Raw genomic sequence first — 25,000 nt, 5'->3', positions numbered from 1 at the left:
GGTGGAGATAAGTAGAGGTTAGGGGGATGGAAGAGGGAAAAAGGAGATAGGACAAGAGGAAGGATGGGTGGAGAGAGAGGAGCCACGACAAAGGAACAAAAAAAAAAAAAGGAACGGAAGAGAAGGATCGGTGCTTTCGGAAAAAAATGTGGGGAGAGAGAGAGAGAGAGAGGAGGGAGAGGCGGGGGGAAGCAGCGGAGGATGATCCCAACATTATAATAACCTACATGAATTATTCATGCCCCGGATGAAGAAAGAAAGGCAAAGCTCGGAGGATAAGCCCCACGTGACAAAAATATGCCACATCTGCCACTCCCTTGGCAGAGGTTACACCTGACGGATCAGAGGAAGCTGCACAGCGTTCCGTCTCCCGAGTCTTCTGCTTCATTCATACTTCCACTGAGGCCCGACTCTCCTCCCGGCGTATAGGCCGTCGCCGCGGACCTCCAGAGTTCTCCGTCACCGGTTTTTCTTTCTATCTGATATCAGGCGTTTCCCTGCCTCTTGACGTCTGCCTGGAGCTCCCGTGACAAGGCGTTCTTTTGGCCGGCCTCTCCTCCTCCTCTTCCGCGTCAAAGCTCCTCTGGTTAGTCTGGTGGTGTTTAGCGCCGATTTTCGTAACATGCGCCCGACCCATCTCCGTCTTCCTCGTCCGGTTTCGTCCGCCCGCTGGTAGTGGCCGGGTCCCCGTCCACGGATCGCCATTGCTGGTCTTGTCTGGCCAGCGGATATCAAGAATTATTCTTAGGCAGTCCTTGATCAAGGTTTGCACTTCATCGATTGTGGTCTTTGTCGTTTTCCAGGTCTCGGCGCCATAAAGCAGAAGTGATTTCACATTGAAGTTGGAAGATTTCTGTTCGTTGCTGTATCCCTCTGGAGCGCCGGATGTTCTTGAGCTGTAAAAAGGCAGTCCTTGCCTCGCCTGCTCCTGCTTTGACATCTGCATCTGCACCTCCCTGTTGGTCAGTGAGACGCCCCAAGCAGGTAGAGGACTCTACTTCCCCGAGCCTGCTGCCGTAATGGTTCAACACTGGTCGCATTCGTCCCCATGATCTTCGTCTTTCCCTTATGGACGTCGAGTCCTGCTTGTAAGGAGGTGGCTGCAAGTGTTGTGGTCTTATCCTGCATCTGATGGTGACCGTGGGACACTAGCGCAACATCATCTGCAAAGCCTAGATCTTCCAGCTGTGTCCACAAAGTCCACTGGATTCCATTCTTTCTTTGTTCAGTTGTCGTTCTCATTGCCCGGTCGATGGCTAGAAAACACAAGAAAGGAGATAAGAGGCCTGACCCTGGTCTGGATCTCACACTGGTTGGTAACCTGTCCTCCATGTATCACTCCACAGGTCATCCCAGCATAGCTCATATTCATACTGTAAGGTTCCCCAGCCTAGTGGGCACTCCATAATGTCTCCAAAACTTCCAGAGGGTCTCCCTGCTCAGGCTGCCGAACGCTTCCTCACAGTCAGCAAAGTTTACGAAAGGTGAGGAAGTCCACTCTAATGATTGCTCGATGATGGTACGAAGAGTGGCAATCTGGTCGACACAACATCGATTCCCCCTGAATCCCGCTTGGTGGCCTCTTTGCTGTTGGTCGACCTTCGTTCTGTCCAGGATGACTCTGGTTGACACGTTCCCTGGCACAGAGAGCAGGGCAATCCCTCTAAAGTTGGAACAGTCGCCCAGGTCTCCTTTCTCAGGGAGCCTGTCGATGAAGCCTTCCTTCCAGTCAGACGGTACTTCTTCTCCTTCCCGAGTGGATGCAGCAGCCCCTTACAAATTGTCGGAGAGTTTCAATCTGTTCTCTCCGACAATTTCTGCATCCCTCAGCAGACCCACGTTCTATTGTCGTCTATTTCCCGTTGCCTCTGTCCTGTTGTTCTTTAACCTAAGCTTCTGTGAGCATAAGTGGTGGTCTGATGCCTTTTTACTCTCACGTCCTGTCGTGATCCTCTGAACTTCTCGCTTATAATGGTGTATATATATATATATATGATCTATTTGATTCTCTGTATTATGGTCTGGTGATGCCCTTGTTGCTTTGTGGATCCTCTCATGGTGACAAGCTTGTTCAATGCACAAATATCTTTCAACTTCTCTCGATTCTCACTCATTTCTCCCTTGTCCGTGTGTCCCCATCACCTCTTTGTATCCAATGTTATCTTCTCCAGTCTTTGCGTTAAAGTCTCCCGTGAGGACGGTGACGGAGGGTTCTCTGAGTATTTGCCCAGAATGTTCTGAAGTCAGTCACAGAAGTCATCTTTCACTCCTTCTCCACTATCGTTTGTTGGTGCGTGGCGTTGGATCACGCTCATCTTGACCTTCTGCTTCTTTGTTCTGAAGGATGCTGTGATGGTTCTTGGTCCTTGGGCGCTCTCTGTGCAGGTCTTGGTCGTATAAGTGCTGGACCTTCTGCGTGTGGGGCGCCATCCTCTTCATGACCTGAATAGAGCAACGTCTCCGCACTCAACGACCATTCCTGTCCCGAGTGTGTCCATCTTGCTTCGCCGACTCCCGGGAGCGCAAGGTTGTCATTTTTAATTTCTGCTGCTATTTGAGTGGTTTTCCCTGCTCGGTACACGGTCTTTACGCTTCACGTTCCGATGGCGATGGTCCTGGTTGAAAGAAGGGTGGTCGGTCCGGGGGCTTCCAGGGATTCCCGGCTTTCACCACACGACGTCATGGGTCTCAAGCTGAAGAACCTTTCTCTTGTTTTTAGCTTGTCTGCCTTTCTGTAGCAAGTGAGTTTTTTACGGGGCAGGGGTGCTAACCCTGCGCCCAACCCTCCTCCTTTCTCATCCGGGCTTGGGACCGGCCATGGCGGAGTTGCTTCATTCATAGTGTCGTGTTTATCATTAGGGAGTCCAAGTCTTAACGTCAACTCTACCGTTGAGTGGCAGTAGAGGGCGACGTTGCTCCGTGTACAATACTTTGCATACGATTCATCCCGAAGCCTCTGTCTTTGTAAATGTGTGACATAATTCATATACATTGTTTTGGGTGTGTGCTGTCTGTCTTAATCAAAGGTTCTACCCTTTGACGCTGGTCTCACCTCTGAGAAGCTGTGTGTGCAGCAGGCCGCTGTGAGGCTCCAGGATGAGGACGGGCTGCAGCCGCTGGGCCAGGCCTGGATTCCCAGCGTCCAGAGGCAGGTAGACCTGAGGCAGGGCACACAGCGCCTGGGTCCTGACCATCTGCAGGCCACCGGGGTTTCTGTCAGCCTAGGGCATTCGAGAAGACGCGGGAGAATAAAGCAACAAGCAACAGGGAGAAATAACCCACATCCGCATAGATGATTCGTCAATTTTGTAAGGACCCTTGTGATTGGCTCAAAACTGTTCAGTGGCCTATTTGAAGAGGTATGTTTTTAATTGTCATAAAAAAAAAAGCAGTACAAAATATCCAGAATTTACCTGTGCAGGCAGCCCAGCAGTGATGGTGGGCATGCCCATGGGGCTGCTGGGCACGATAAAGTTAGCCAAAGTGCCGTCCTGCCGCAAAAGCCTATAGGCCTGTAGTAGACGGTAAAGAACGACATTTTCATCACATTTTTAGAGCCTTCATACATACACTCCTAAAACTATATTGATCCATTGAAAAACGTCCAAATTCTGTTAAATTTTCCGCCGGTTAGAATTTTGAATGGGATTACAGTAGTAAATCAACATATTCCTTTGACAATAAATATAAGACTGTCTATGGTGAAACTTATTTCTAATCACATGGTTTGTGAAGCAGCTGGGTGCAGGTAGGTCCATTTAATGGAAAATGGATTCATATTAATGCTTTAATTAGCCAAGGAGTGATCACGTAACATGGCGGCGATCTGCACTAGGCCATCTGGCCTTCTCCAATCTCCCTGTTTAAAACATTGGCACCCAGCTCGGTGCTGCTATGCATTATGCAACTAATTAACATTTAACTCGCAAGGTCGTCCTTTCTAGACCAAGGGAATAAACCATGGCGCAAACTATTGGGGTCTGATAGAGTTATTAATAATATATTCCAACAAAAATTGGTCGGTTTCGTCTCGGCAAATTCACACAGAGAATATGAACTGAGTAGTTGATAAGAGGAGTGTTGACAACTCCTGTCAACCCTTATCAACAAGTGAGGGGATTGAAACCCTCACCTCATGGGGCAACACCGTTTGGGGAAGGATCCCGCTTTCAGGCAGGAGGCTGTCATTGGGCGAGCTGCACCGTGACACAGATGTGCTGTTGCTGCTGGTGGACGAGTCTGGGAGGTGGAATGGAAAGACGGACAGGACAGTAAGTCGACAACGGACTCAAGATCATGCGTATTTATATAAATCGTCTAAAATCACCTGGATATAAACAATGACGGTGGATTGTATGTTTTTAAGTATAACAGCGGCATCTTTGTACCCAGTGTGTCTGGTGGTCTCTGCTTGTCAGAGGGAGGGGCGCTGGTCTTGCGCCGCAGGGGGCTTTGCCGAATTTTGATGTGCTTCTTCAACTTCCACTTCAGAGTCGGCTCGGAGACTGCAGCCGCACACACACACACACACACACACACACACATCATATTTTTATGTTGCATGAGATGGAAATAGCCTTGGTAGGTCCTGTTTATGTTGGTGGCCACCAAAATAGAATATACTGTACACAGAGGGGAAACCATGACACATGCACAGTTGCTTAAATATGTAATTGCATAAACGCATCTATAAGCTATTATTACTGAAATATTTGATTGATATTGAACACATAACTATACAACAATTGATATGACTGAAGGAAAATGTTTCCGTAGTTAGCGAGCCGTTAATGATCGGAAATCGGGTCCAAATCCTACACATCAACCTAACCTACATTTACCCACAGAGCTATGCATGACATAACCCTCCTGACGGAGCGACCTGCCGGAGAACCACACCCCGGCAAGTTCACAAAGCTTCGTCAAAACAAGCATGTCGGCATAAGGAAGCCAAACAGAAATAACAACCGCTGCGTGTCTCTGATCAGATAAAGCGACGGCTTACGTCCGTCGCCCCGGCCAAGAAGAGTGCAGCTGGGTGTGTGCGTCGGCACCTATGTTCGCGCAGTGGAACGGTGGGCACGCCGTAGACTGGTACAGCAGAGGAGAGCCGCTCCCTCTGTCACTCACACTGCGGGGAGACCTGCCGCGGACTCTCACGCAGTTCATTTTACACATACCTCGGCTCACGTTATGCAACCACTCCGGCCTTTGTGTCTCGCTCTCGGTGTTGTTTTTATGACTCCTGAGCCTCCTGCTTGCCCCACAGGCCTGGTGCTTTCCGTCCTACCAGAAAGTATGTTCCCATTCTCTCTCTCTCTTTTTTTTTTTTTTCTCGTTTCCCACTCTCTCCCTCCCTAGGTAACTCAATAAAGGTCTGAATAGATGTGGAAAAGTATCACGCTAAAGGAGAAACCCCCGTAACGTAATATGTCGTTAGAAGGACATTCAAGCAGCGCCCACGTGTAGTTTGGAGACAGTCTAACTCAAATTTCATTGCGCACGCCACAATAGACAAAGGTTCAAATGGAAAATCACCAGCGGTTTACACAAACAGAGAGTATCTGGGGGAGGGAAACCCGTCGCAGGCAGCGGCCGTGTTCCTCACCTGTCCTGCGGAGCACCAGGTCCTTGCGCTGGTCGCAGGGCGTGGGCTTGGGCTTTGGGGGCATGTCGGGGTCTGGGCCCAGTTCCCTACAGGGAGAACAAAGAAAAAAACAAAGACATGATTCATATGTAATTGAATGTGCCGTGCATGGTTCATCAAAAGTACAAGCCGGCACGGGAAAACTTTTTCTCATATTAAACTCATTTAAACCATTTCTCTAAAATATGAAAACAGCCAATAGCCAGTCTGTGGATGACAGCGAGCATGACGGTCAAGACACAACCGAGCGGATACGCTGGTTCTCTGTAGTGTTACCACAGCCAGTCTTGTGCAAACCAAGTTGTTGTTTCGAGGTAAAAGCAGGATACTAAAGTGGAACGACCTCGTTTTTCCATGCAGGTCTGGCGGCTCGCGCTCCCAACTCCCAGCTTGGCTATTCAGCAGGCTCACGCCGCACAAAGGGTTTTAAAGGGTAAAGACATCAAGTCTCAAGGTCAGGGTTTAAGGCGTGTCAATCCATTAGATTGGGCTCCTAATAAAGGGTCTTGATGGTCCTTTGCTGTTTATCCATGAATTTGCTACTCGGTAATAGCTCCCTCTCTCCGGCACGGTCTTCAACATGTTGTCGGGAGAGTCACGCCAAGCTGAAGGTTAAACTGAAGGTTAAACTGAAGGTTAATAAAGACTCTGCGGAGCACATACCGATTTGCGGTCAGTGTCCCGAGCTGGTGAGGGAAACGGGAAAACCTGCCTGGACTGGCATGCTGGTATGCCCTCAGGGAGAGTTTCCTCCAGAGGTTGGGTCATCCTCTAACGCGGTATTTGTACTACGCTGCTCTCACCGTGAGGTTTGACTAGTTTTGCTGTCTTCGCTCAGATCTTGAACACCATTTTGTCGACCATTGCAGTCGAGCTACGGTCACCCCGTGGAGAACCAGCGGATGTGACCCGATGGTGCTGCCATAACCTCTGCCTCGTTGAGTGAACAGTGGCCAAGGTGGTATCAGCTGCATTATTATCGTTGGCCAAAGGTGACTGATGAATTAGGATCAGGAAAGGCTGTACAAATTCACTTGGCGGGTATTTGGATCTGAATGACAAGACTAACGCCGTTGCATCCGCCGAGCGACAGGTCTGCAGGGTGCAAGCGAGGCTTAAGAGGGGCCCATAACGCAACCCTCACCGCGGGCCGACTAACAGACAACCTATGAAATAGGACAACCCGGTCAGTTGTTTTATTTTTTTTGTGAGCTGCTATTTCAGAAAACATGTCCTGAAATGAGCTGTTCCCGTTTGCAGCCAAACCCCTACGTCACGCTGGGCTTCGGTAGAATTAGAGCCGCTCCCCATCTGAGTAACTGAACAAACAAATCTTTTAAAAGAAAGAGGAATTAATACCAACTGTCCGTGAAGAAACTGCAGACGATGGAAATGTGAGTATTTAAAAAATAATTCTGCTTGCACGTTTCTCCAAACAAAACCAATAAAAAATAGTGCGGTTTTATTGAAGATGTATTTATTTATTTTATTTTATTTTCCGACGTTTACATGAAACAGAAAATTACTGCAACCGAGAATCCGCTGCGGTGTCAGTGTCTCCCACAAGACTGGAGCACGGCAATGAAAGTCGGAACAAACTTTTGAATTAGGCCTTTTGGATGTAACATGAGTGAAGATACAGCAGCTGGATTGCTTATTTCTCGCCTCAAATTTTTATTCAGAAACAGATTTTGGTGCACTGGTGAGGTGAAATCAGTGAAAGTTTACAGAGTAAATAAAAGGGAGCCCTGAGCAAAACTCAAACCCCATTGGCTCAGAACTAGGGGCTTGGCTGCTCACTCACAATTAAGGCTACACACGCTGAAACAGCCCGTTTTGGAACAGTTGGGCTTTCGCGTCACAATGGCTCGAATGCATAATCTGAGTGGCATTTTCAGCAAGAAACTTGAAAAACAGGGATATAAGCTATGGAGCGCAGTTTCTAATGAGTTGTGGGTTACCAGGTTTCACCGGCGGGGGGGGGCGCTTATAATCACCGCTAATTGTCCGAATTTTTGGACGATCCCTCTTTAAGAGATGACGAGAAGCACAACACACTGTAGGCCTATAGCTGACTGGAAGTGGAGGCTTTAATGCGTGTACATGACATAACCTTTCCACAGCGTCTATAGTCGGCGAGGGATCATTTTTGAGCGCCCTCCTTTTGCGAGCGGAGGAACTCGATGTACGGGGACTTTTGCGTCGACTGGTTTCGCCCTGACACTTGGCTTTCACCGCATGGTCTCCGCTTACCGGTATCCCCGGGGAGTCGTGCTGTTGTGGCCGGGAGAGCTGAGTTCCAGGGCAGCCTGCTGCCTCATTATCAAACTCTCCCGGAGTTTCTGCTTCACAATGGGACTGGCCACGGCACCTGCCACGCCCCCCCCCCCCCCCCCCGACACACACACACACACACACACACACACACACACACACATTAAAAAAACGGAAACAAGACACTTAATCACTTAATCCTCTGCGAGTCAAATTATGAACAAGACACAACCCCATCGCTGCAAGCGACTGAGAGCATCTTCACAAACTACAATTTTTTGGATTGATTCAATAAAAACAATAAATGTGCTATGAATATCTGAATCTAAGTTGTAAATCATTAGTTAAAATGTTAGCCGAGTAAAAACTGGGTCTGTCCAGATCATTTCATTCAATTACTAACGACTCACTGGTCATTTACATGTATTTCCTGAGAGCAGGACTGTTGTGTCACGGGGTTTTTTTAAAATGAGAAACAGATTCTGTTGGACGGGGAGGATCCCTCTCCCCGGCGCCGCTGGAAACTCCCTCCGTCGAGCAAACACATGGCCCGCGACGGGGTGACTCATGAGAGGAGAAGAGAACACAAACCACCCAAAAAATGCTGCTCCGCGGCGCTTCCAAGAAAAAAAACAAAAAACACCATCACATGACGGAGAAAGAGGAGCACGAGCGCGACTCACTCTGCTCATCCTTGTTCTTGTGCATCAGCTGTCGGAGCTGCTCCGTGTTCTCCTGCTTCATCTCCCTCTGGCGGTGGTCAGCGTTGTACTAAGAAGGGGGCAAAGCATGAACATTGGATGAAGTCTGCAACCGGCGTTCATAACTACATGCAAGGGTTGAAATAGAAATACGAATAAATAGACAAGCATTTGAAACACACGCTCATAGATTGGCTTCATCACTCTCATATCAACAATCAAAAGAGATACGGTAAAAAGCCTTAACACTGTCCCAATAACAATGGCTTCGAACCCAGGGCTTCGGTCCAAAGACGCAACGCATCCCCGGGCTCACTGCCTCGTTCCCCCGTCAAGGGCGCTAACGCCTTGAAGTCGCGACCGTCGTGACCGAATTCTTGCGAAACTGTGGCCGCGGGCGTTTCCCCGAGCGTGTCCACGGCGCCGGCGGGCGTCTCCTCTCCCGGAGCCGTGGGCGTACGTATGTACCTGCAGGGGGCCCTGGGAGAAGCGGGTGCGGGGCTGCGAGGAGAAGGGCGGCAGGAAGAAGGCGTGGGGCGAGGGGGCCAGCATGGCCGAGTCGAGGCCCGGACGAACCGACCTGCGGCTGACGCTCAGGTCCATGGGCGGCGCCGCGCTGGCGGCTGGAAACACCGTGTTGGGGGCGATCACATCCACTGGGAGGAGGGGGGGAGGGAGAGAGAGAGAAACAATTTGTCCATGACCAGTCACCAAATTGAATTTGAAGGGTAACAACTCCCGGAATGCGCGCCGAGGTCGTAGATCGGGCCGTCAACCCAACGCGCACGTTCTGCTTGTCGGTGTCGGAGGTAGATTCCAAAAGACGTGAAAGAACATAATGGCCAACGCCGTTTGGAATTTTTCTCCGAAACTTCCCTCTGCCTGCCCCTTTGGGCTTTCATGTTGTGGTTTCTTTGAGCGGGAGCTGATCCGACAAAAGCAAACATCCCTAAAAACTACCAAGCGGTAACCTTGTTACAGCCCAAAGGAGGCGTCATTGAACTCAGCGTCATCGTTCTTTTTAAGTCCTCCCGGTCTGTCGGAGCGGGCTGCTATCCAGAACGACAAGTGAGTGAGGTAAGCGGGGGCCGCGGGGCCACAAAACACGGAGGATGAATTTGGGTCGGATTAATCAATCGGTCCACATCTTCCCAGGACCCCCCGCCCCCTAAGAATTTAGCGCCCGGCGACGATAGGAGTGATGAAAGCGTGGGCGTCCCCGCTAAAAAGCAGACGCCTGTTTGCGGTGCAGTGGAGTGCGAGGAGGTTCTGATCTTTTTCAGCCTTGTGTGCTAATCCCAGCTTTGTTTTCCCCACGCGGGGTCGGGGTGATGACGCACTGGGTTCAAAATGACCTGAAACTGAACTTTCCCGCGGACAGAGAGCGCATTGAATCGATGCGTCGACACGGACGCATCCCGAGGGGGAAGAAAAAAACGCTAATTGACGATAACGAGGGGGGGGTGGGGCAAAAGCCTCTCAACGCGATCTCACATGACGACCTAATACCGCGACACGTGTAGACACCGCTGACACCTGAAACCCACCAACGCGGCTCCAATCGTCCCGCGAGGAATGCGCAGCTATTGATACAAAGGAGGGGACGGACACAGCTCGAAAGGAGACACCCCGCTCCCTCCCGGCGGGGGGTGAATTTGGAAATTTACTGAAGCAGAACGTCGAAACGACTGAACCGACATCACTCGGGGCCTCTGCCGGGAAATCCTCACGAGCCGCAGCGGGAACAACGACGGCATAAAGCTGGTAGAAAGCGTTGTTTGGCGCACCTGCGGAGATGTCCGCAGGTGGCAGCGACATTGCGTGATGTCACGTGACTCAACAACGCAGGTGCGGGTTCACACTGCCCGTGCAAAGTGAACAGAGCACATCCATCGAGTATCGCTACTTACTTAAAGGGGACCTATTATGGAAAAAAACGGGGTTCTCGGTGCTCGTGCACACACGTTGGGGGACTGTGTGATCCTGACACAACAACTGGGTTTGCTGTGCGCCGTCTGCTTCAGAGAACGCGGCCAGCCGTTCAGCTTGGCGCGCCACCCACGGCGCGAGGGCGCCCCCCCGGTCGGAGCCGCTCCCCACCCCAGTGACGCCACCGACAAATCTTCTAAAAGAAGGAGGAATGAACGCCAGCCGTCCGTGAAGGGACTGCAGACGATGGAGATGTCAGCGTTTCGAAAATGATCATTCTTTCTAAAGAGAAAAAGAAAAGTGTGAGACTGCGGCGCGCGATCCTCTGTATAAAAATAGTGTGTTTTTGTCGAAGGTGTATTTATTTATTTCATTCATTTTATTTTATTTTATTTTCCGACATTTTCATTAAACAAAAAATCCGAAATTTGTTCAGAAACAGATTTCGGCGGACCGATAAGGTGAAAGAAGTGAAAGTTACGGAGTAAGTGCAACAAAACTGGAAGCCTTGCTCAAACGCCATTGGCTCACAGAACCCAGGGCCTCTGCAGGGAGGCTCCGCCCACAAAAAACAGCCTGCTTCGGAACAGGCTGGTATAGCGGTACGTTAGAAGTAGAACAGTAGAATACATAACCCGAGTGGTATTTTCAGCAACAAACCTATATTAAGTTGTGTAAAAAGAAGCATAATAGGTACTTTAAGTATATTTCATTTTGGAGACTTTTCACTTTTACTTTGTTATATTGCAAAGTAAATATCTATACCTTGTACTTTTCTCGATTTCCCAACTCCGTCGGGTTATTAAAAAAATTTGAATCTGGCTTTGCATTCATATTTGTATATCTTTAGAAATGACTACGACTCCACCTACTGTATTTAATTCTAAATTGATCAACATACACTTGAAGAAAGGTACAGTAGAAAGTACAGTATATAATACTACTATGTAGTATTATAAACCTATCACACCAGGGCTCTGGAGATAGCAAGTACTTTTACACTTAATACTTTGAGTACATTAAGAGAAAGTACTTATATACTTTTACTGAAGTAAAATGTCTGAGTGCTTCATGCACCACTGGTTCACACATTAAATAAATATTCGTCTTCACTTAGAAGCATCATGAAAGTGGAATTCAGTCCAAAAACCACAGAGCTTTCAATCATTATTCACCATCACCGTTAAAACTCATGGTTTCAACGGCCACAACAATGACACAACACATCCCAAAAACAAACCCTGCTCTATGAGTCATAAATAAATCAGCCCAACCCCGGCGGCGTCGTTTGCCTGCTCGAGACGGCGCGAGACGTCTGCGGAGAGGTTCCAACGGAGGAGAGTTCCTCTGAAGGCGAGAACAGTCCCACGCACTTATTCACGGACGTCAAGTGAGACCGTGGCACACGAGCGGAAGCATAAGGCAGCAGATTTAGAAGCAGGGCTCGGTCAGCGAGAAGGAAGCTATTTACAGCGAGGATGACACCATCCTGCGGGTGATTTATTCACCAATACTGATAAACCAATAATGAGGCACTGTGTCTAGTGTATGGTTGGTATGTGCAACTGTGCGGATGTGTGTGTGTGTGTGTGTGTGTGTGTGTGTGTGTGTGTGTGTGTGTGTGTGTTTGTTTGTGTGTATGTGTCAATGTTTGAGAGAGAGAGAGAGACTTATTGTGCCGTTGTACAGAAATTGCAGAAATACATTTCATATACAACATAAAAAGCATTGGAACGTACACTGTATATTACAGAAACCCCACTGAGATCATTTTGACAGATGTCATGCTGTAGGTAGTTGAGGTCATAAAACTATGATAGTGTTAATAAAATGGTGCGTGACAACAGTCGGGGGGATGTGCCCACTCCCTTCATAACGTATTTCAGCAGAAGTAAAAACAGATGAAATCTAAAACGAGGTGAGAAAGTCAAAGTCAGAGATCAGGCAGCTGGGGTGGACAGAACACCACATAAACCGTGGTGGAAGGCGATGGACGCGGGCAACGCAGCAGGCGAGGAGGGGGGTGAGACGGGGGCCAGCGCAAAAATTATACCTTTTACACAAAAGATGCACAATTCCGTCGAACATTAGGATGACACATCTAAAAACACGGCGACGAGACGTGTCGTCCACGTTGTACGCCGCCATCCCACCCCGACCCCGTCTCACTCACAGAGGTATTGGGTGTTTGATCCTAGACGACTTCTTTAAGACGCGGATCCGCTTTCACCGTCACGAGGGGGCGGGGGGGGCATTCAGGGGGGGTTGAAGGGGGGGGGTTCAGGAAGCGCCCGTCGCAGTCCGACGGTTTGTATTACCAGAAGAATGTGCGTTTTCAGAGGAATTCAGACTGGCTCCCGCCTCGTGCATACACACACACATACACACACACACACACACACACACACACACACACACACACACACACACACACACACACACACAAGCACAAAAAACATAAAGCCTGTGCACAATAATACACACATACGCACACACACACACACACACACACACACACACACAAAAAACCATAAAGCCTGTGCACAATAATACATGCAAACACACACACACACACACACACACACACACACACACACACACACACACACACACACACACACACACACACAGGATAAGCACACAGGCCCGCTGCTCTGAGAAAAACCCCCGGAACAAACAAAACCACAAACTCCCATTTTAAACCGCTAAAAACAACAACACCTTCCAGTAACTGACAAGCGTGGAGAGGCGACGGTGCCCACAGTGCAGGCCGGGCCGCCCGGCGTTTACCTGCATCCTGCTGCGTCCAGCGACCGTCCACTCACGCGCCGACGCGGCGCCTCGGAAAGTGCGAGTTCAGCCCCGACCGCCGCATGATGCGTTCGGAGCCGGCGAGATGGTGTGGGTTTCTCGCACCGCCAACGAGCGGGGTGTCAAAGCACGCTCTGATTGGCTCCCGGGGTGCGAGCACAGTCACTCACACGCTCCTTTCAAGCCCTGCTCCAAACCCCGAGACCGTCTCCGTCTTCCAATGCAACGGGGTGCACTTTTAAAACAAAGTGCTGTTTACATGTCATAATGCCGATCATTAAAAAAAAAAAAAAAAAAAAGGAAAACGCGATGAAGGTGCATTTGGAGATAGGATCTCTCTGCGCTTTCCTGTCTTTCACTTCGGCGTGCCGACGCCAAAAATAGACGGGAGACAGAGTTCTGGTTCCTGTAATAGCATATTTGTTTCACAACCATCATCCTCTTCTTGCGGCACTGTGAGCAACAACGCACGATTCTACTGTGACACACACACGCACACACATACATGTGCATACGCACATGCACACACACACACACACACACACACACACACACGCACACACATATGCATACACACACATGCACGCACGCACCCAAGCATGCACGCACGCAAGCACACACACGCACAAAAAAACATTGACTTCCTGTTTCTAAAGTTAGTCTGCACCATAACATCCTCTTGGTTCATTTAGGCAGAAGCTGCTATTTTGGTTGAATGGCGTCTTTGGCTCCATTTCAAGCCTGAGAGCTTGAGACGTCTCTAAACAGCTTATAACCACGGCGTGACCGTTCTCTGAGCTCGGCTTACTTTCCAAGTTGGAACAAAGCATCCGGGCGTATCTGCTTTTGTCAAAGTTTCTTGAATATGTCCCCGTAATATAAATTTATAAATATGTAAAAAAAAAAAAAAAAAAAAAAAGAAAATTGAACGGACGAGTACCAAGTACAGAAACGAATGTGTCGCCGTAGTTGTCATCGGGACCAGGAGATTGTTTTTTTTCACGGTACACTTCTCACCACATCGTTAGGATTTTCAAAAAACCTAGAAATAAAAGGTTCAAGGAATCTGGAAATGTGAGCGATATCATCCAGGGAAGATCAGGGGTGATGTCAAGTGTGTGTGTGTTGACTAATCAACGCGCTGAAAGTCAATTTGACACCATGGTCCTTTAAGTTTTCTGATGTACGACTCTTATAACACACGCACACACACACACAGTATATACACATTGCACACTTACATGTATTTCAACAAGACCTCTCATCCACTCTCACACTGAGAAGTCCAACGACGCCAGCCACCTTCCCCGAACCCTCTCTCTCAAATTCAAATTCAAATTCAAATTCAAATATCTTTATTGGCATGAACAAAAAACGTTTGTATATATTGCCGAGGCAGTTTACAGAGTTTCTCTCTCTCTCTCTCTCTCTCTCTCTCTCTCTCTCTCTCTCTCTCTCTGTCCATCAGGAGGAATCCACAGCTGTCGGGACATTCTGTCCTGCTTTCTTTCTGTATCAATCTCCTGCCTGTGTGCCTGCCTGCGTGTGCATCCTCCAGATATTAATAGTGTGCAGTTGTTTCTTCTTGCTCTGTGTACACAGCAGGTCTTTGTGTTTGCATAACTACAATTTGCCGGTGCGACCGTTGACTGCGGACACGCGCGTGTATCTGCTGCGTGAGTGATCGGTGCCGGTGTATTAATAGTGCACATTTGTTTCTTCGCAGGGGCACAGTGGTTCTTTGCGCAACTTAGGTTTTTTGTTTTGTTTTGTTTTAACATAGACATGGAGGGCGCGTCGGTTATTTTTAGGGTCACCTGTTGCGTGGCACTTGTGCTGCTGTACATTATCAAGCAAAGCCCACATGTGTTTGGGAACAGAGGGTGTGTGTGTGCGTGTATGTGTGTATGTGTGTGCGTGTGTTCCACAACATAAAGTATTAATAGCATCGTCCCACTTGTGGTTTAATAAGCTTGCGTTGTGTGCGCATTCTGCCCCACACTTGCGTCTCTACGTGCACGGGCGAGCGCCAATATTCACACCCACATTCAAGTTCCACACAGACACCAGCCCTTAGCCTACGTATGTTCGCGCTACCAGACGATCAAATCACATTGTCCGCCGTGATCAATCGAGCAACAGAACACACAGTTGTTTTCCAGTCGTTTTTCGTACGCAAAGAGAACGTCTGTCTTTTCCCGCCGCAGCCCAATCGCTCCTTCAAGGATGTAATGTAACGCCGTCGGCTCGTCGGCCCGAAAGGTCGGAGGTCGCAGACATCTGAGGTCCCCGTCGACGTGGCTACCCTCTGGCGGCGGGACGGGAGGGGGGCGTGGCCAGGCTCGCCGAGCTTTCGTTTGTCGAAACACAGTAAAAGGCTGTTGGAACAGTTTTATTTCTTCTCCCGGGGACGTCCGATAAGCCATCGTCCGATAAGCAGACCCCCCCCCCCCCCCCGCCCGAGCTAAATTTGACTGGGCGCACTGTCAGGAGGTCGGCATGAGACCGAAATGTGGCCTCCTGGAAAACAGTGTTGGTCTGTGATAAGAAGCTGAAACTGGAGCTGGCTTCCAGGGTAACCTGGAAAATCGATTTTTCATAACATAATTCCAAAAACAGATCAACTGCTTTTTTTTTTTTTTTCTTAAGTTGATCGACCCCAGGAATAGTTTTTAATCCCAAACGACACTACTCAGGAAACACTTGAAAGTAAAATGTTTCGAAACATGGCAATTAAATTTCGCATACCGCTAAACAAATCAAACTAAATAAACACATAACGTATAATTCCAGATCAAGTTAAGTGTTGAAAAGTAAACCAGCACTGTTTTTGTTGTTATGACGTCCTGAGTCCTCCTCGGGTCCTGGCTTGCTGCGGGATACCTGAACGTACGACCCCAAAATTCCACATTGGACGAGTTTCTTTTTAGAGTTTTCCGGGTTTCCTGAACGCGGCGTGAAGGTGCATTTCTCAGGCCTCGCTCAGAGAAATCTCCAAAGCAGCTTCCAAGAGAAACCGTGGAGGAAGCCGTGCAATGATATGTTACAATGGCACATGCTCACTGTCCTGCATCCACACACACACACACACACACACACACACACACACACACACACACACACACATTGTATGTGTAGGTGTGTGATTGCATGTTTTTAAGTAACAGCGGCATCTTTGTACCCAGTGTGTCTGGTGGTCTCTGCTTGACGGGGGGGAGAGGCGCCGGTCCTGCACCGCTGGGGGCTTTGCTGAATTTTGATGTGCTTCTTCAACTTCCACTACAGAGTCGGTTCGGAGACTGCAGCCGCACACACACACACACACACACACACACACACACACACACACACACACACACACACACACACACACACACACACACACACACACACACACACACACCCACTCACACGCACGCACGTACACACACACACACACACACACACACACACACACACACACACACACACACACACACACACACACACATCAACATGCCAGTGGACCTGCCAATTGAGCCTCTAAAAACATGCAGTAATATTTTTTTAATATTCTGTTCTAACCTTTGGCCAGATCAACTCCGATGCTCCGTGAACCTCAGCTACACAAACACACCAGATGCACCCATGTTGTCCTATCATTTGCATACAGGTGTCTGTGTGCGTGTGATCTCACACACACGCACACAGGCAGGCAGGCAGGCAGGCAGGCAGGCAGGCAGGCAGGCAGGAAGGCAGGCAGGCACACACGCACGCACGCACGCACGCACACACACACACACACACACACACACACACACACACACACACACACACACACACACACATACACACACAAGTCCCATGACACATCCTGAGCGATGGCCACAGAGTTTTCGGGGTAGGGGAGTGTATCAGCAGTCAGCTGAGTTAATCTCAAATCAGGAAGAGGAAATGTGATCTGAGACTCGGGCAGCTCCACAACACTGAGCCTTTTTGTCTCTGGGCCACCCTGGATCTGAGTGGGGAAGCACGGGGGAGTTTTAAAGGTTATCTGCCCTGGGAAGAGACCCATATTAACTAGTAAAATTGGCGAGCAGCAAAAAAACAAAAAACAAAGGAAAAGTATAATCTGAAGATGAAGCCAAACGATGAAATATGAAGTGATCCTATTCGGTCTTACCTATGACATCACAACCCCACCCCCACACAGACACATTAAAATATAATATTTTAATGTTCGTATTACAATTTTTATTGTTTAGGCCAACACATTCTAATTAGTTATGTAGAATTTCTTTAACCTTCACCTAACTGCAGAACGGTAAAAAAGGCAAACATTAAATCTCTACTCTCATCTCCAAGTACATAATCTGAGTATAAAGTGTGGAAAGAGCCTGAGCACAAAAAAACACACCTTCTTTTTTAAAGACACTTAAAAACCCACGAACACTAGCTCCACAACTGCAATAGGCAATTGCAGTCAATTTTTTTTTTGTATTGTAAGCAAAAACAAGCAGATGGGGTAAAAAATGTAAATAAAATAAAATAAAATAAAATAAAATAAAAAAAGATTCTCGAGACGGATCATATGCATTGAACTTACACCAGGACGGCGGAAAAAGAACAAACAGCTCCGACAAAAACAGCCGTCGCGTGTGTGAGGCGACCCCTGCACGATCCATCCTTGATTCCATGAATGAAAGAGTGTTTTCATAAACCTCAATTAAACAGGATTTCAAATGATCGCCTTAAGATTTACAATTCATTGTCGTGGAGGCAAGGTCAGACAATTCAATCACCGACTATAAATATTACAGTACGTTGTTCAGGACCCGAGGCGCTGACAGACAGAACGCCGCCGTACGGTTGAAACCAGTTTGAAGCGTGGAATGCGGAGGCAGAGGGAACACAGACACGACCGACGTGAGGCATCGGAATTATCTATGAACTTTTCTTCAATTACCCCTCCTTCATCCCGTGTTTGATGACATCATCCTATCATGCAGGCCAATTAGAGATGCAAATTTGAAGGAATTTCCTTAATCGATAGCTGTTAACCTTAGGAAACAATCGTCGATTGATTGTGACTTGGCGCGAGGAGCGCTTCTAGTGTCCTTTCAGGACGGACTGAGCTGGTTCGCTCATGCAGGAATATTTACAACCCGTCTTTAAGCGAGTTCAATATTTTAACTTTCCCGCCGTCCTCCCCGACGGAATGAGTCGGATGTTACGTCTGGTGCAGATATGGACGACGAGACGCTAGTAAAGTTATTGAACGTTACTGAAATCCTTATATATAAACAGACACTAAATAATTGAGTTGAATATATTTAGTTGGAGTTACCACCACAGCAACATATCTCTTGTTTGGTTTTGCCGTCGTACCTCTCCCTCGATCCGGGTCTTTGTTCCTCCCCCTGTGCCGTTCAGAAAGTGTGGTTATCCCGTTCCTGTTGTACCGTGTTCCACCTGAACGCAGCATTAGTTGTTGAGCGTCAATATAGTTTAATAATATACTTACTTAATAAAATAGTTTCCCCCTCGGCATTGAGAACCTCCTGTTTTCTACGTGCAGCCATGTTTGATGTTTGTCGTTCTTCTGGAGGCCTCTGTCTACTGCTACTTCCGGCTCCACTGGGTATTTTGTTTCCCGGCACGCCCTGTGCCCCACAAAGACGCAGGTTGATACAGTCACAACAAGACCGCTGATTGTTCAGTTCTTATTGATAAGACAAAATCGTAATCGGTTGAATTCTTATTAGCAATTCATCGAAAGTCGATGGAGAACGGCTCCTCTTTCATTCCCACTCAGCCCGCCCCCGGCCGCCTGTTCTTGCACTATGTAAGTTCTATGTTCGGGTACGGAACCGCGGGAACAGTGCGTTACGCTTTATGGCACTACGTTACTCCCTTGATGTTTGGCTTCGGTAATTACCGTTTTCTTTACCTGGCAAAATGTATAAAAAAAAACCCGATAAATTATAAACTTGACGGTGACAATGTCCGGTAATAATGATCCTACAAAACGCAGCTGCTCCACCTCCCTGACGGCACGGATGAGAGCACCGTCGCTCACTTTCATTGCGCCACCGGGTTTGTTTCACCCTCTGACTTGCACGTGCCGAGCCGATCCGGCAGGCCGAGCACATCTGGGACCTACGCCGGAAGCAGGGCGCCAATCCCCACGCCCTCTCGCCAGTGGACTGAGTGCCCGCTGAAGCGGCGAGGTCCATGCAAGGGGCTCTGTAACCTAAGTGTACATTATATTTGCTTTTTCGCATTTGTGATTGTAACGTGATCGATAAGGTTCAAATTTGTCCGGTAAAATAAATTATTTTCGGACGCTGTAAGGAGTTTTATGACGGTGGTGTGGTGTAAAAGTGCAATTCCACTCAAACTGTAAGGGCGCCAAATCCCAGATACCAAAAGTTACATAGTGCTGCTTTAAATTGCTCTCTGTTTAATCCACAAGACGAGTGACAGGCCATATTTGAGAAATATATTGTCATGCTGGGCACTTGTCTTTCTATATAAGCAATATCAAAAACACACCAGCCGATGGTCTCCAGACTCGAGAACTTTTAGAAGGAAATGATGAAAATTGAGAGATTTGGTTTGATTTTCTTGACACGGATCTATTTCCTTCTTGGAGATAGAAAAAAATGGAGGACTGCATGAAACAGGATATCAATAGTTTTTCAAGCTTCCTCTAATATTTCAGATCTCACATTATGTGGAAAAAAAAATCGTCCAAGTCCTCATAAATAGTTTAGACTACAAAACTGCATAGCATCATGTCTGTTATTATGCAGTACAGACGCACATCCTCACAGTACACACCGTATGCAGCCGCTACTCACACGCAAAACAACGAGTTGAGCTGCGGTAGTTTTCCAAGAACACAAGTAGGAAACGGAGAATAAAGTGTGTGAGGGATTCAAGATTCAAGATTCAAGAGGTGTAACAAGCAGCAGAGAGGAGGGAGGGAGGGCTGGTGTCAGGTCCTTCTGAGTGTAACAGAACCCACACACAGCACCGAGACTCTGACCTCATCCACAGAACCTGAACACAAGAGAACACCACTCCACACACTGTGTGTGTGTGTGTGTGTCTGTGTGTGTGTGTGTGTGTGTGTGTGTGTGTGTGTGTGTGTGTGCGCGAGATTTTTAATCTTTTACATATTTTTCAAGATTATATAATTTTACATTTCTGTTATATGTATTTATATACATAAAAATGAATATTTTATTACATATATATGTGTTTGTGTATTTATGTATATATACATATACATACTGTATATATACTGTATACATACATATATATGTGTGTATATATGTATGTATATATATATATACACATATATACACATACAGTATATGTATATATATATATAAGTGAATATACTGTATATATATATGCATGTATATGTATAAATATATATATATGTATACACTTATATATATATATACATACATACATATGTGTATATATATACATATTAAAAAAATATATATATATATACACACACACACATATATATGTTTGCACACATATATATGTTTGTTTGTATATATATATAATAGGAATAACGTTTACATTTTAATTTTCGTTTTGTTTTTTTAATTTAGTTTTTCCAAACTCATACAGAACAGACCACGTGTTTGTCACTGACGGTTTCTCATATATTTTCCGAAATTCTCCCGTTATCGATCCACGCAAACCGACCCAGGCGGACCCGCCCGGAGTCGACTCCAGATCGGGGAACTTTCCCCTCGCAGCGCGCGGGGGAGACCTGCACGTTCCGACAAGACCCACGGACCGGTCCGCGTGTTCATCATTATGGGATGGACCACCGGAACGAAGCGATCGAACCGATCCAATTCGATTCGGACGGAAAACCCGCCCGAACCAGGACCCCCGCACCGGGGGGGGGGGGGGGGGGGGTGTCGGGCTCCGAGCGGCAGAACGAACAGAACCGCAGCAGATAAACGGACCTACGGTACCTTGCGGGAGCCGCGTTTCAGGGACGCGCGGGCGTGAGGCAGCGGCGTCCGGACGGTCCCTCCCTGCGTGGGTCCATTGACGCCGTCAACAAGTTGACGTCCCGCTCGGAAGGGACTCGAAAGGCGGAGGAAGGGCTCCACGACGCGGCTGGGTCCGGTGGGTCCGGTCGGTCCGGTCGACGCGTCTACGGGCGACTGTGTGCGGACGGCCGCCAAACAGTGTGACAGCCCCCCCAAAAAAAAACTGCTCCCCGACACCCCGCTGCCGCCGTCCGGAGCCGCTCGTCCCGACTCCGCTCCCCTCGCCGGTGTGAGGGGGAGGTGAGGGCGCCATCTGCCGGGGGCGCACGGTGCCACCGCGCGTCCGTGTTTAAAGGGCACCTATGATGCCCGCGTTTCTGCCCAACACAGGTCTCCGAGGTCCCCTCAGACACATGTCTTAGGAGGTTTGTTGCTGGAAATAGCCCTCAGATTATGAGGGGTATTTCCCCTCTTTTCATGCCGGCATGCCTCTAAAGCCCTCTTGTTGTGGAAGTTATTTTTTTTCATTGTTATGTTTTTTTTGGGGGGTTTTTCTGCGACGAGGCCCCCGACGTGTGTGAGCCAATGGGGTTTGGGCGCGGCTTCCGGGGCTCCGTTGTATTCACTCCGTAACCTTCACTGGTTTCACCCCGTCTGTCCGCCGAAAATCTGTTCCGGGCTAAAGGCGTCTGACACACGGCAACCTCGGCATGCGCGGACCTGGTGCACGTCTCGTTGGAACCGGGGCGCCCCAGACGTCTTGTTGTTCGAGTTCGACCGACGTCGATCTGCATTTGGAGCAGAAATTTTGGGGGGGAAAAAATGGTTGCAAATCTACCGGACGTAGGAGAACGTTGGCGCAATTTCTTTAGTTGGAGTAGCGGGGCGCTTTGTGACATCATCATCCGAAGTTATATATAAGTTATATAAGTTCGCATCCCACGTGGACTGCATGGCGCTCACACACAAGCCGAAGCTGCGTTTAATAGAAACTCGGAAAACTGTAACTTCTGCTGCGTTTCCCAAAACCCCGAAAAAATACAACCGCTCACAGGAGGTGTTTTTGCACCGCAGGGAGTTCTAAGAACCCTTGGAGGATGGTGAATAATATTACGAACGTTGAAAAAGTTGCCAAAGCAGAAAATGAAAGTTAATAACTGATTTATTTACCTTCCTGAAGCCGGCCTTGTTTTTGTACCAAAATGATTACATAAATATTGTTTTATTTGACGTTGTTTAAGTTCAACTGTTTCTTTGAATTTCGGAAGATGCCTTTTGTTGTACCTCAAACATAATACCTGTCATGTGATCTTCATAAATGCTTTGATATTTGTTTGTTGTTTTGTCCAAATATTTTGGCCAACTTTTCAATAAAACAATTATCTGATACAGTATGTGTTGTCATAATTCCGCCAAAATTACCACTCCGCTCTGTTTTGCAAAAAAAAAAAAACAACAAAAACAACAACACATTAAATGCTCGACTGTCTGAAATTTGGAATTGATGTCGATATAAAACGATTTGTTTTATGGAACCTCGGAAAACTGTAATACATACCTAACACGACTCAACTGGACCGCGTGCACACCCGTGACTCCCCTGCAGCTAAATTTATTGTTATTTATCATCATCATTTATGATTTCACTCCACCGTACTCGTGCGACTGCATGTGACAAATAAAGAACCTTGAATCTCTTGAATATTGATTCTGCACCGAAAGAGAAGAAGAAAAAAAATCAAAATAAAGAAACAAATCATTGGCAAGATCAAAATCTACGACGCCCAATGAGATATGCTCCTACATGCCCTCTTTTCCCCTTTCATTTTCTGCCTCCCCAAGCCCGGGCAAAGCGGACACACAACGTTCTTTTTCTGCTGACGCCGTCGTTCCCCTGAGACCCGGACACTTCTGGGTCAGCGACGACAGATCTCAGGTTTTGGGGAAAAAAAACGGCGCCGCGCAGGGTCCCCCCCGAATGAGACGCCGACTCCTGGAAGGTGAATCTTTGGGGCTCGCTCGTCTTCCAGTCACAGGAAGTCGATCGGAATGGGAGGAATGCAGTCGGGCAATAGAGTGATTGAAGGAACAGCAGCTCCACGAGGCAGAGCGCCAGAGAAAGGAGAACCGGGGGGGGGGGGGGGGGGGGGACAAAAAGAGAGAGAGGTAGCAGAGGTATGAATGACAGGGACGACCATGGAAAGGTCACCCCGCCGCGCCGCAGAGCGACAGGCTGCAGAGCGACAGGCTTCAGAGCGACAGGCTGCCATGCGTTTTGTACTCTCCTTGTCGCCGGTCGCCGGGCAGTGTTGAGCAGAATTCGGCGCCAGGCAACAGCCAATAGGAAAGAAGATATGCCCCAATGGCGCTGATCCTTGGCAATTTGACGCCTCGACCACTACGTAATGTTTATGATTTGGCCTTTTTTTTTTTTTTTTTTTCCCTTAAATTATGGATAAAATAAGGAACACGTAATTTTATGTTTTTTCCGACAAAGAAAATTCTTTATTTTAACGGACGGATGGCAAAATTCTTGACGTAATTTTTCCGGTAGGCTTTCACGACTTTCAAAGTCGTCAGATCGCTGCGCCGGTCACACCACACAACCCGCAGTCTTGCGGTTCGCACGCTACATGACCGATCGGGGACAGGGGGCCACACATCACCCATTACACACAGCGTTCCGTGAATTCGACAGAGCACAGGGTGGATGCTGTGAGTCCACGCTGGGAGTCATAAGGGGAAACATGATGGGGTATTTTGATTTCTGGAATGTGTCACATTATCCGTGTGACAGATTTCCTGGTAAAGGGTGGAGGCCGGTGGTCATCGGCACACACTCGTGGGCACGCACACACGCACGCACGCACGCACGCACGCACGCACGCACGCACGCACGCACGCACGCACGCACGCACACACACACACACAGAGTCACAAAGGGACACATCGAGGCCCCGGACAAAGTTCCTGCAGTCCAGCTAATCTCTAATGCAAAAAATGAATCAATACGGTTATAAATCTAGCGACCGGTGTGACCTATTGTGTTGTTGTTTGCACATAAAAAGGCCATTGTGCCTGATATACAATGGTTATGCATTATTATATTTACAAGTATTTTTCCTTATTCCCTTTGCAGCCCACGTCGCGTGAAAGCGAGCGACCGTGCGGTGACTCCGAAGCGTCAACTCGCTCCTGGCTGTTTGCCGAAGTCTCCATTCTCAGCAGACGTTTTCTTGCCCTTGCGGTCTCCCCGCAGAGGGAGGGGATGGGGCTCCACGCGCGCTCGGCTCCTCTGGAGATCGACGGCGGCGCGGGGAAGCGCGGCCCCACGACGCCCTCGCACTCCGCACGCGTGGAAAAAGGTCACGGCATCCCGCTCAGTGTGTGCCCTTTCGAACCAGATGAAGAGATGCTTCTTGAAGCGCCTTTGACGGCAACTGGAAAGTCACGTATCTATCTCGTCAAAATTTAAAGCAACGTTTGAACTAGTTTCCGTTTAATGTACTTTACAATGTATCTGTAACTTTACTGAGAATTCACTCAAAGGTGCAAAAGTCACTGCAGCGCAGTTGAACGTTATAGCTACACCATAGTTTTATCCATGCAATACGTATAGTTATGCATAA

General features: G+C 48.1%; 1 protein-coding gene across 1 annotated transcript in view; it reads right to left on the bottom strand.

Annotated features, from left to right (window-relative positions):
- Positions 1-25,000, bottom strand: part of LOC307230392 (histone deacetylase 7-like) — a 50,288-nt gene that overhangs the window by 22,687 nt on the left and 2,601 nt on the right. Inside the window, exons 2-9 of the mRNA XM_080000750.1 lie at positions 9,091-9,278; positions 8,605-8,692; positions 7,901-8,018; positions 5,609-5,694; positions 4,389-4,505; positions 4,133-4,239; positions 3,414-3,512; positions 3,053-3,221 (exon numbers count right to left, since the gene is read on the bottom strand). Coding sequence (XP_079856876.1) covers positions 3,053-3,221; positions 3,414-3,512; positions 4,133-4,239; positions 4,389-4,505; positions 5,609-5,694; positions 7,901-8,018; positions 8,605-8,692; positions 9,091-9,278 — 972 coding nt within the window. The remainder of the gene's footprint in view (positions 1-3,052; positions 3,222-3,413; positions 3,513-4,132; positions 4,240-4,388; positions 4,506-5,608; positions 5,695-7,900; positions 8,019-8,604; positions 8,693-9,090; positions 9,279-25,000) is intronic.

This window comes from Zeus faber (assembly GCF_960531495.2).
Source record: "Zeus faber genome assembly, chromosome: 5".
Taxonomy (NCBI): Eukaryota; Metazoa; Chordata; class Actinopteri; order Zeiformes; family Zeidae; genus Zeus; species Zeus faber.
This window is presented reverse-complemented; position numbering and strand designations above follow the sequence as displayed.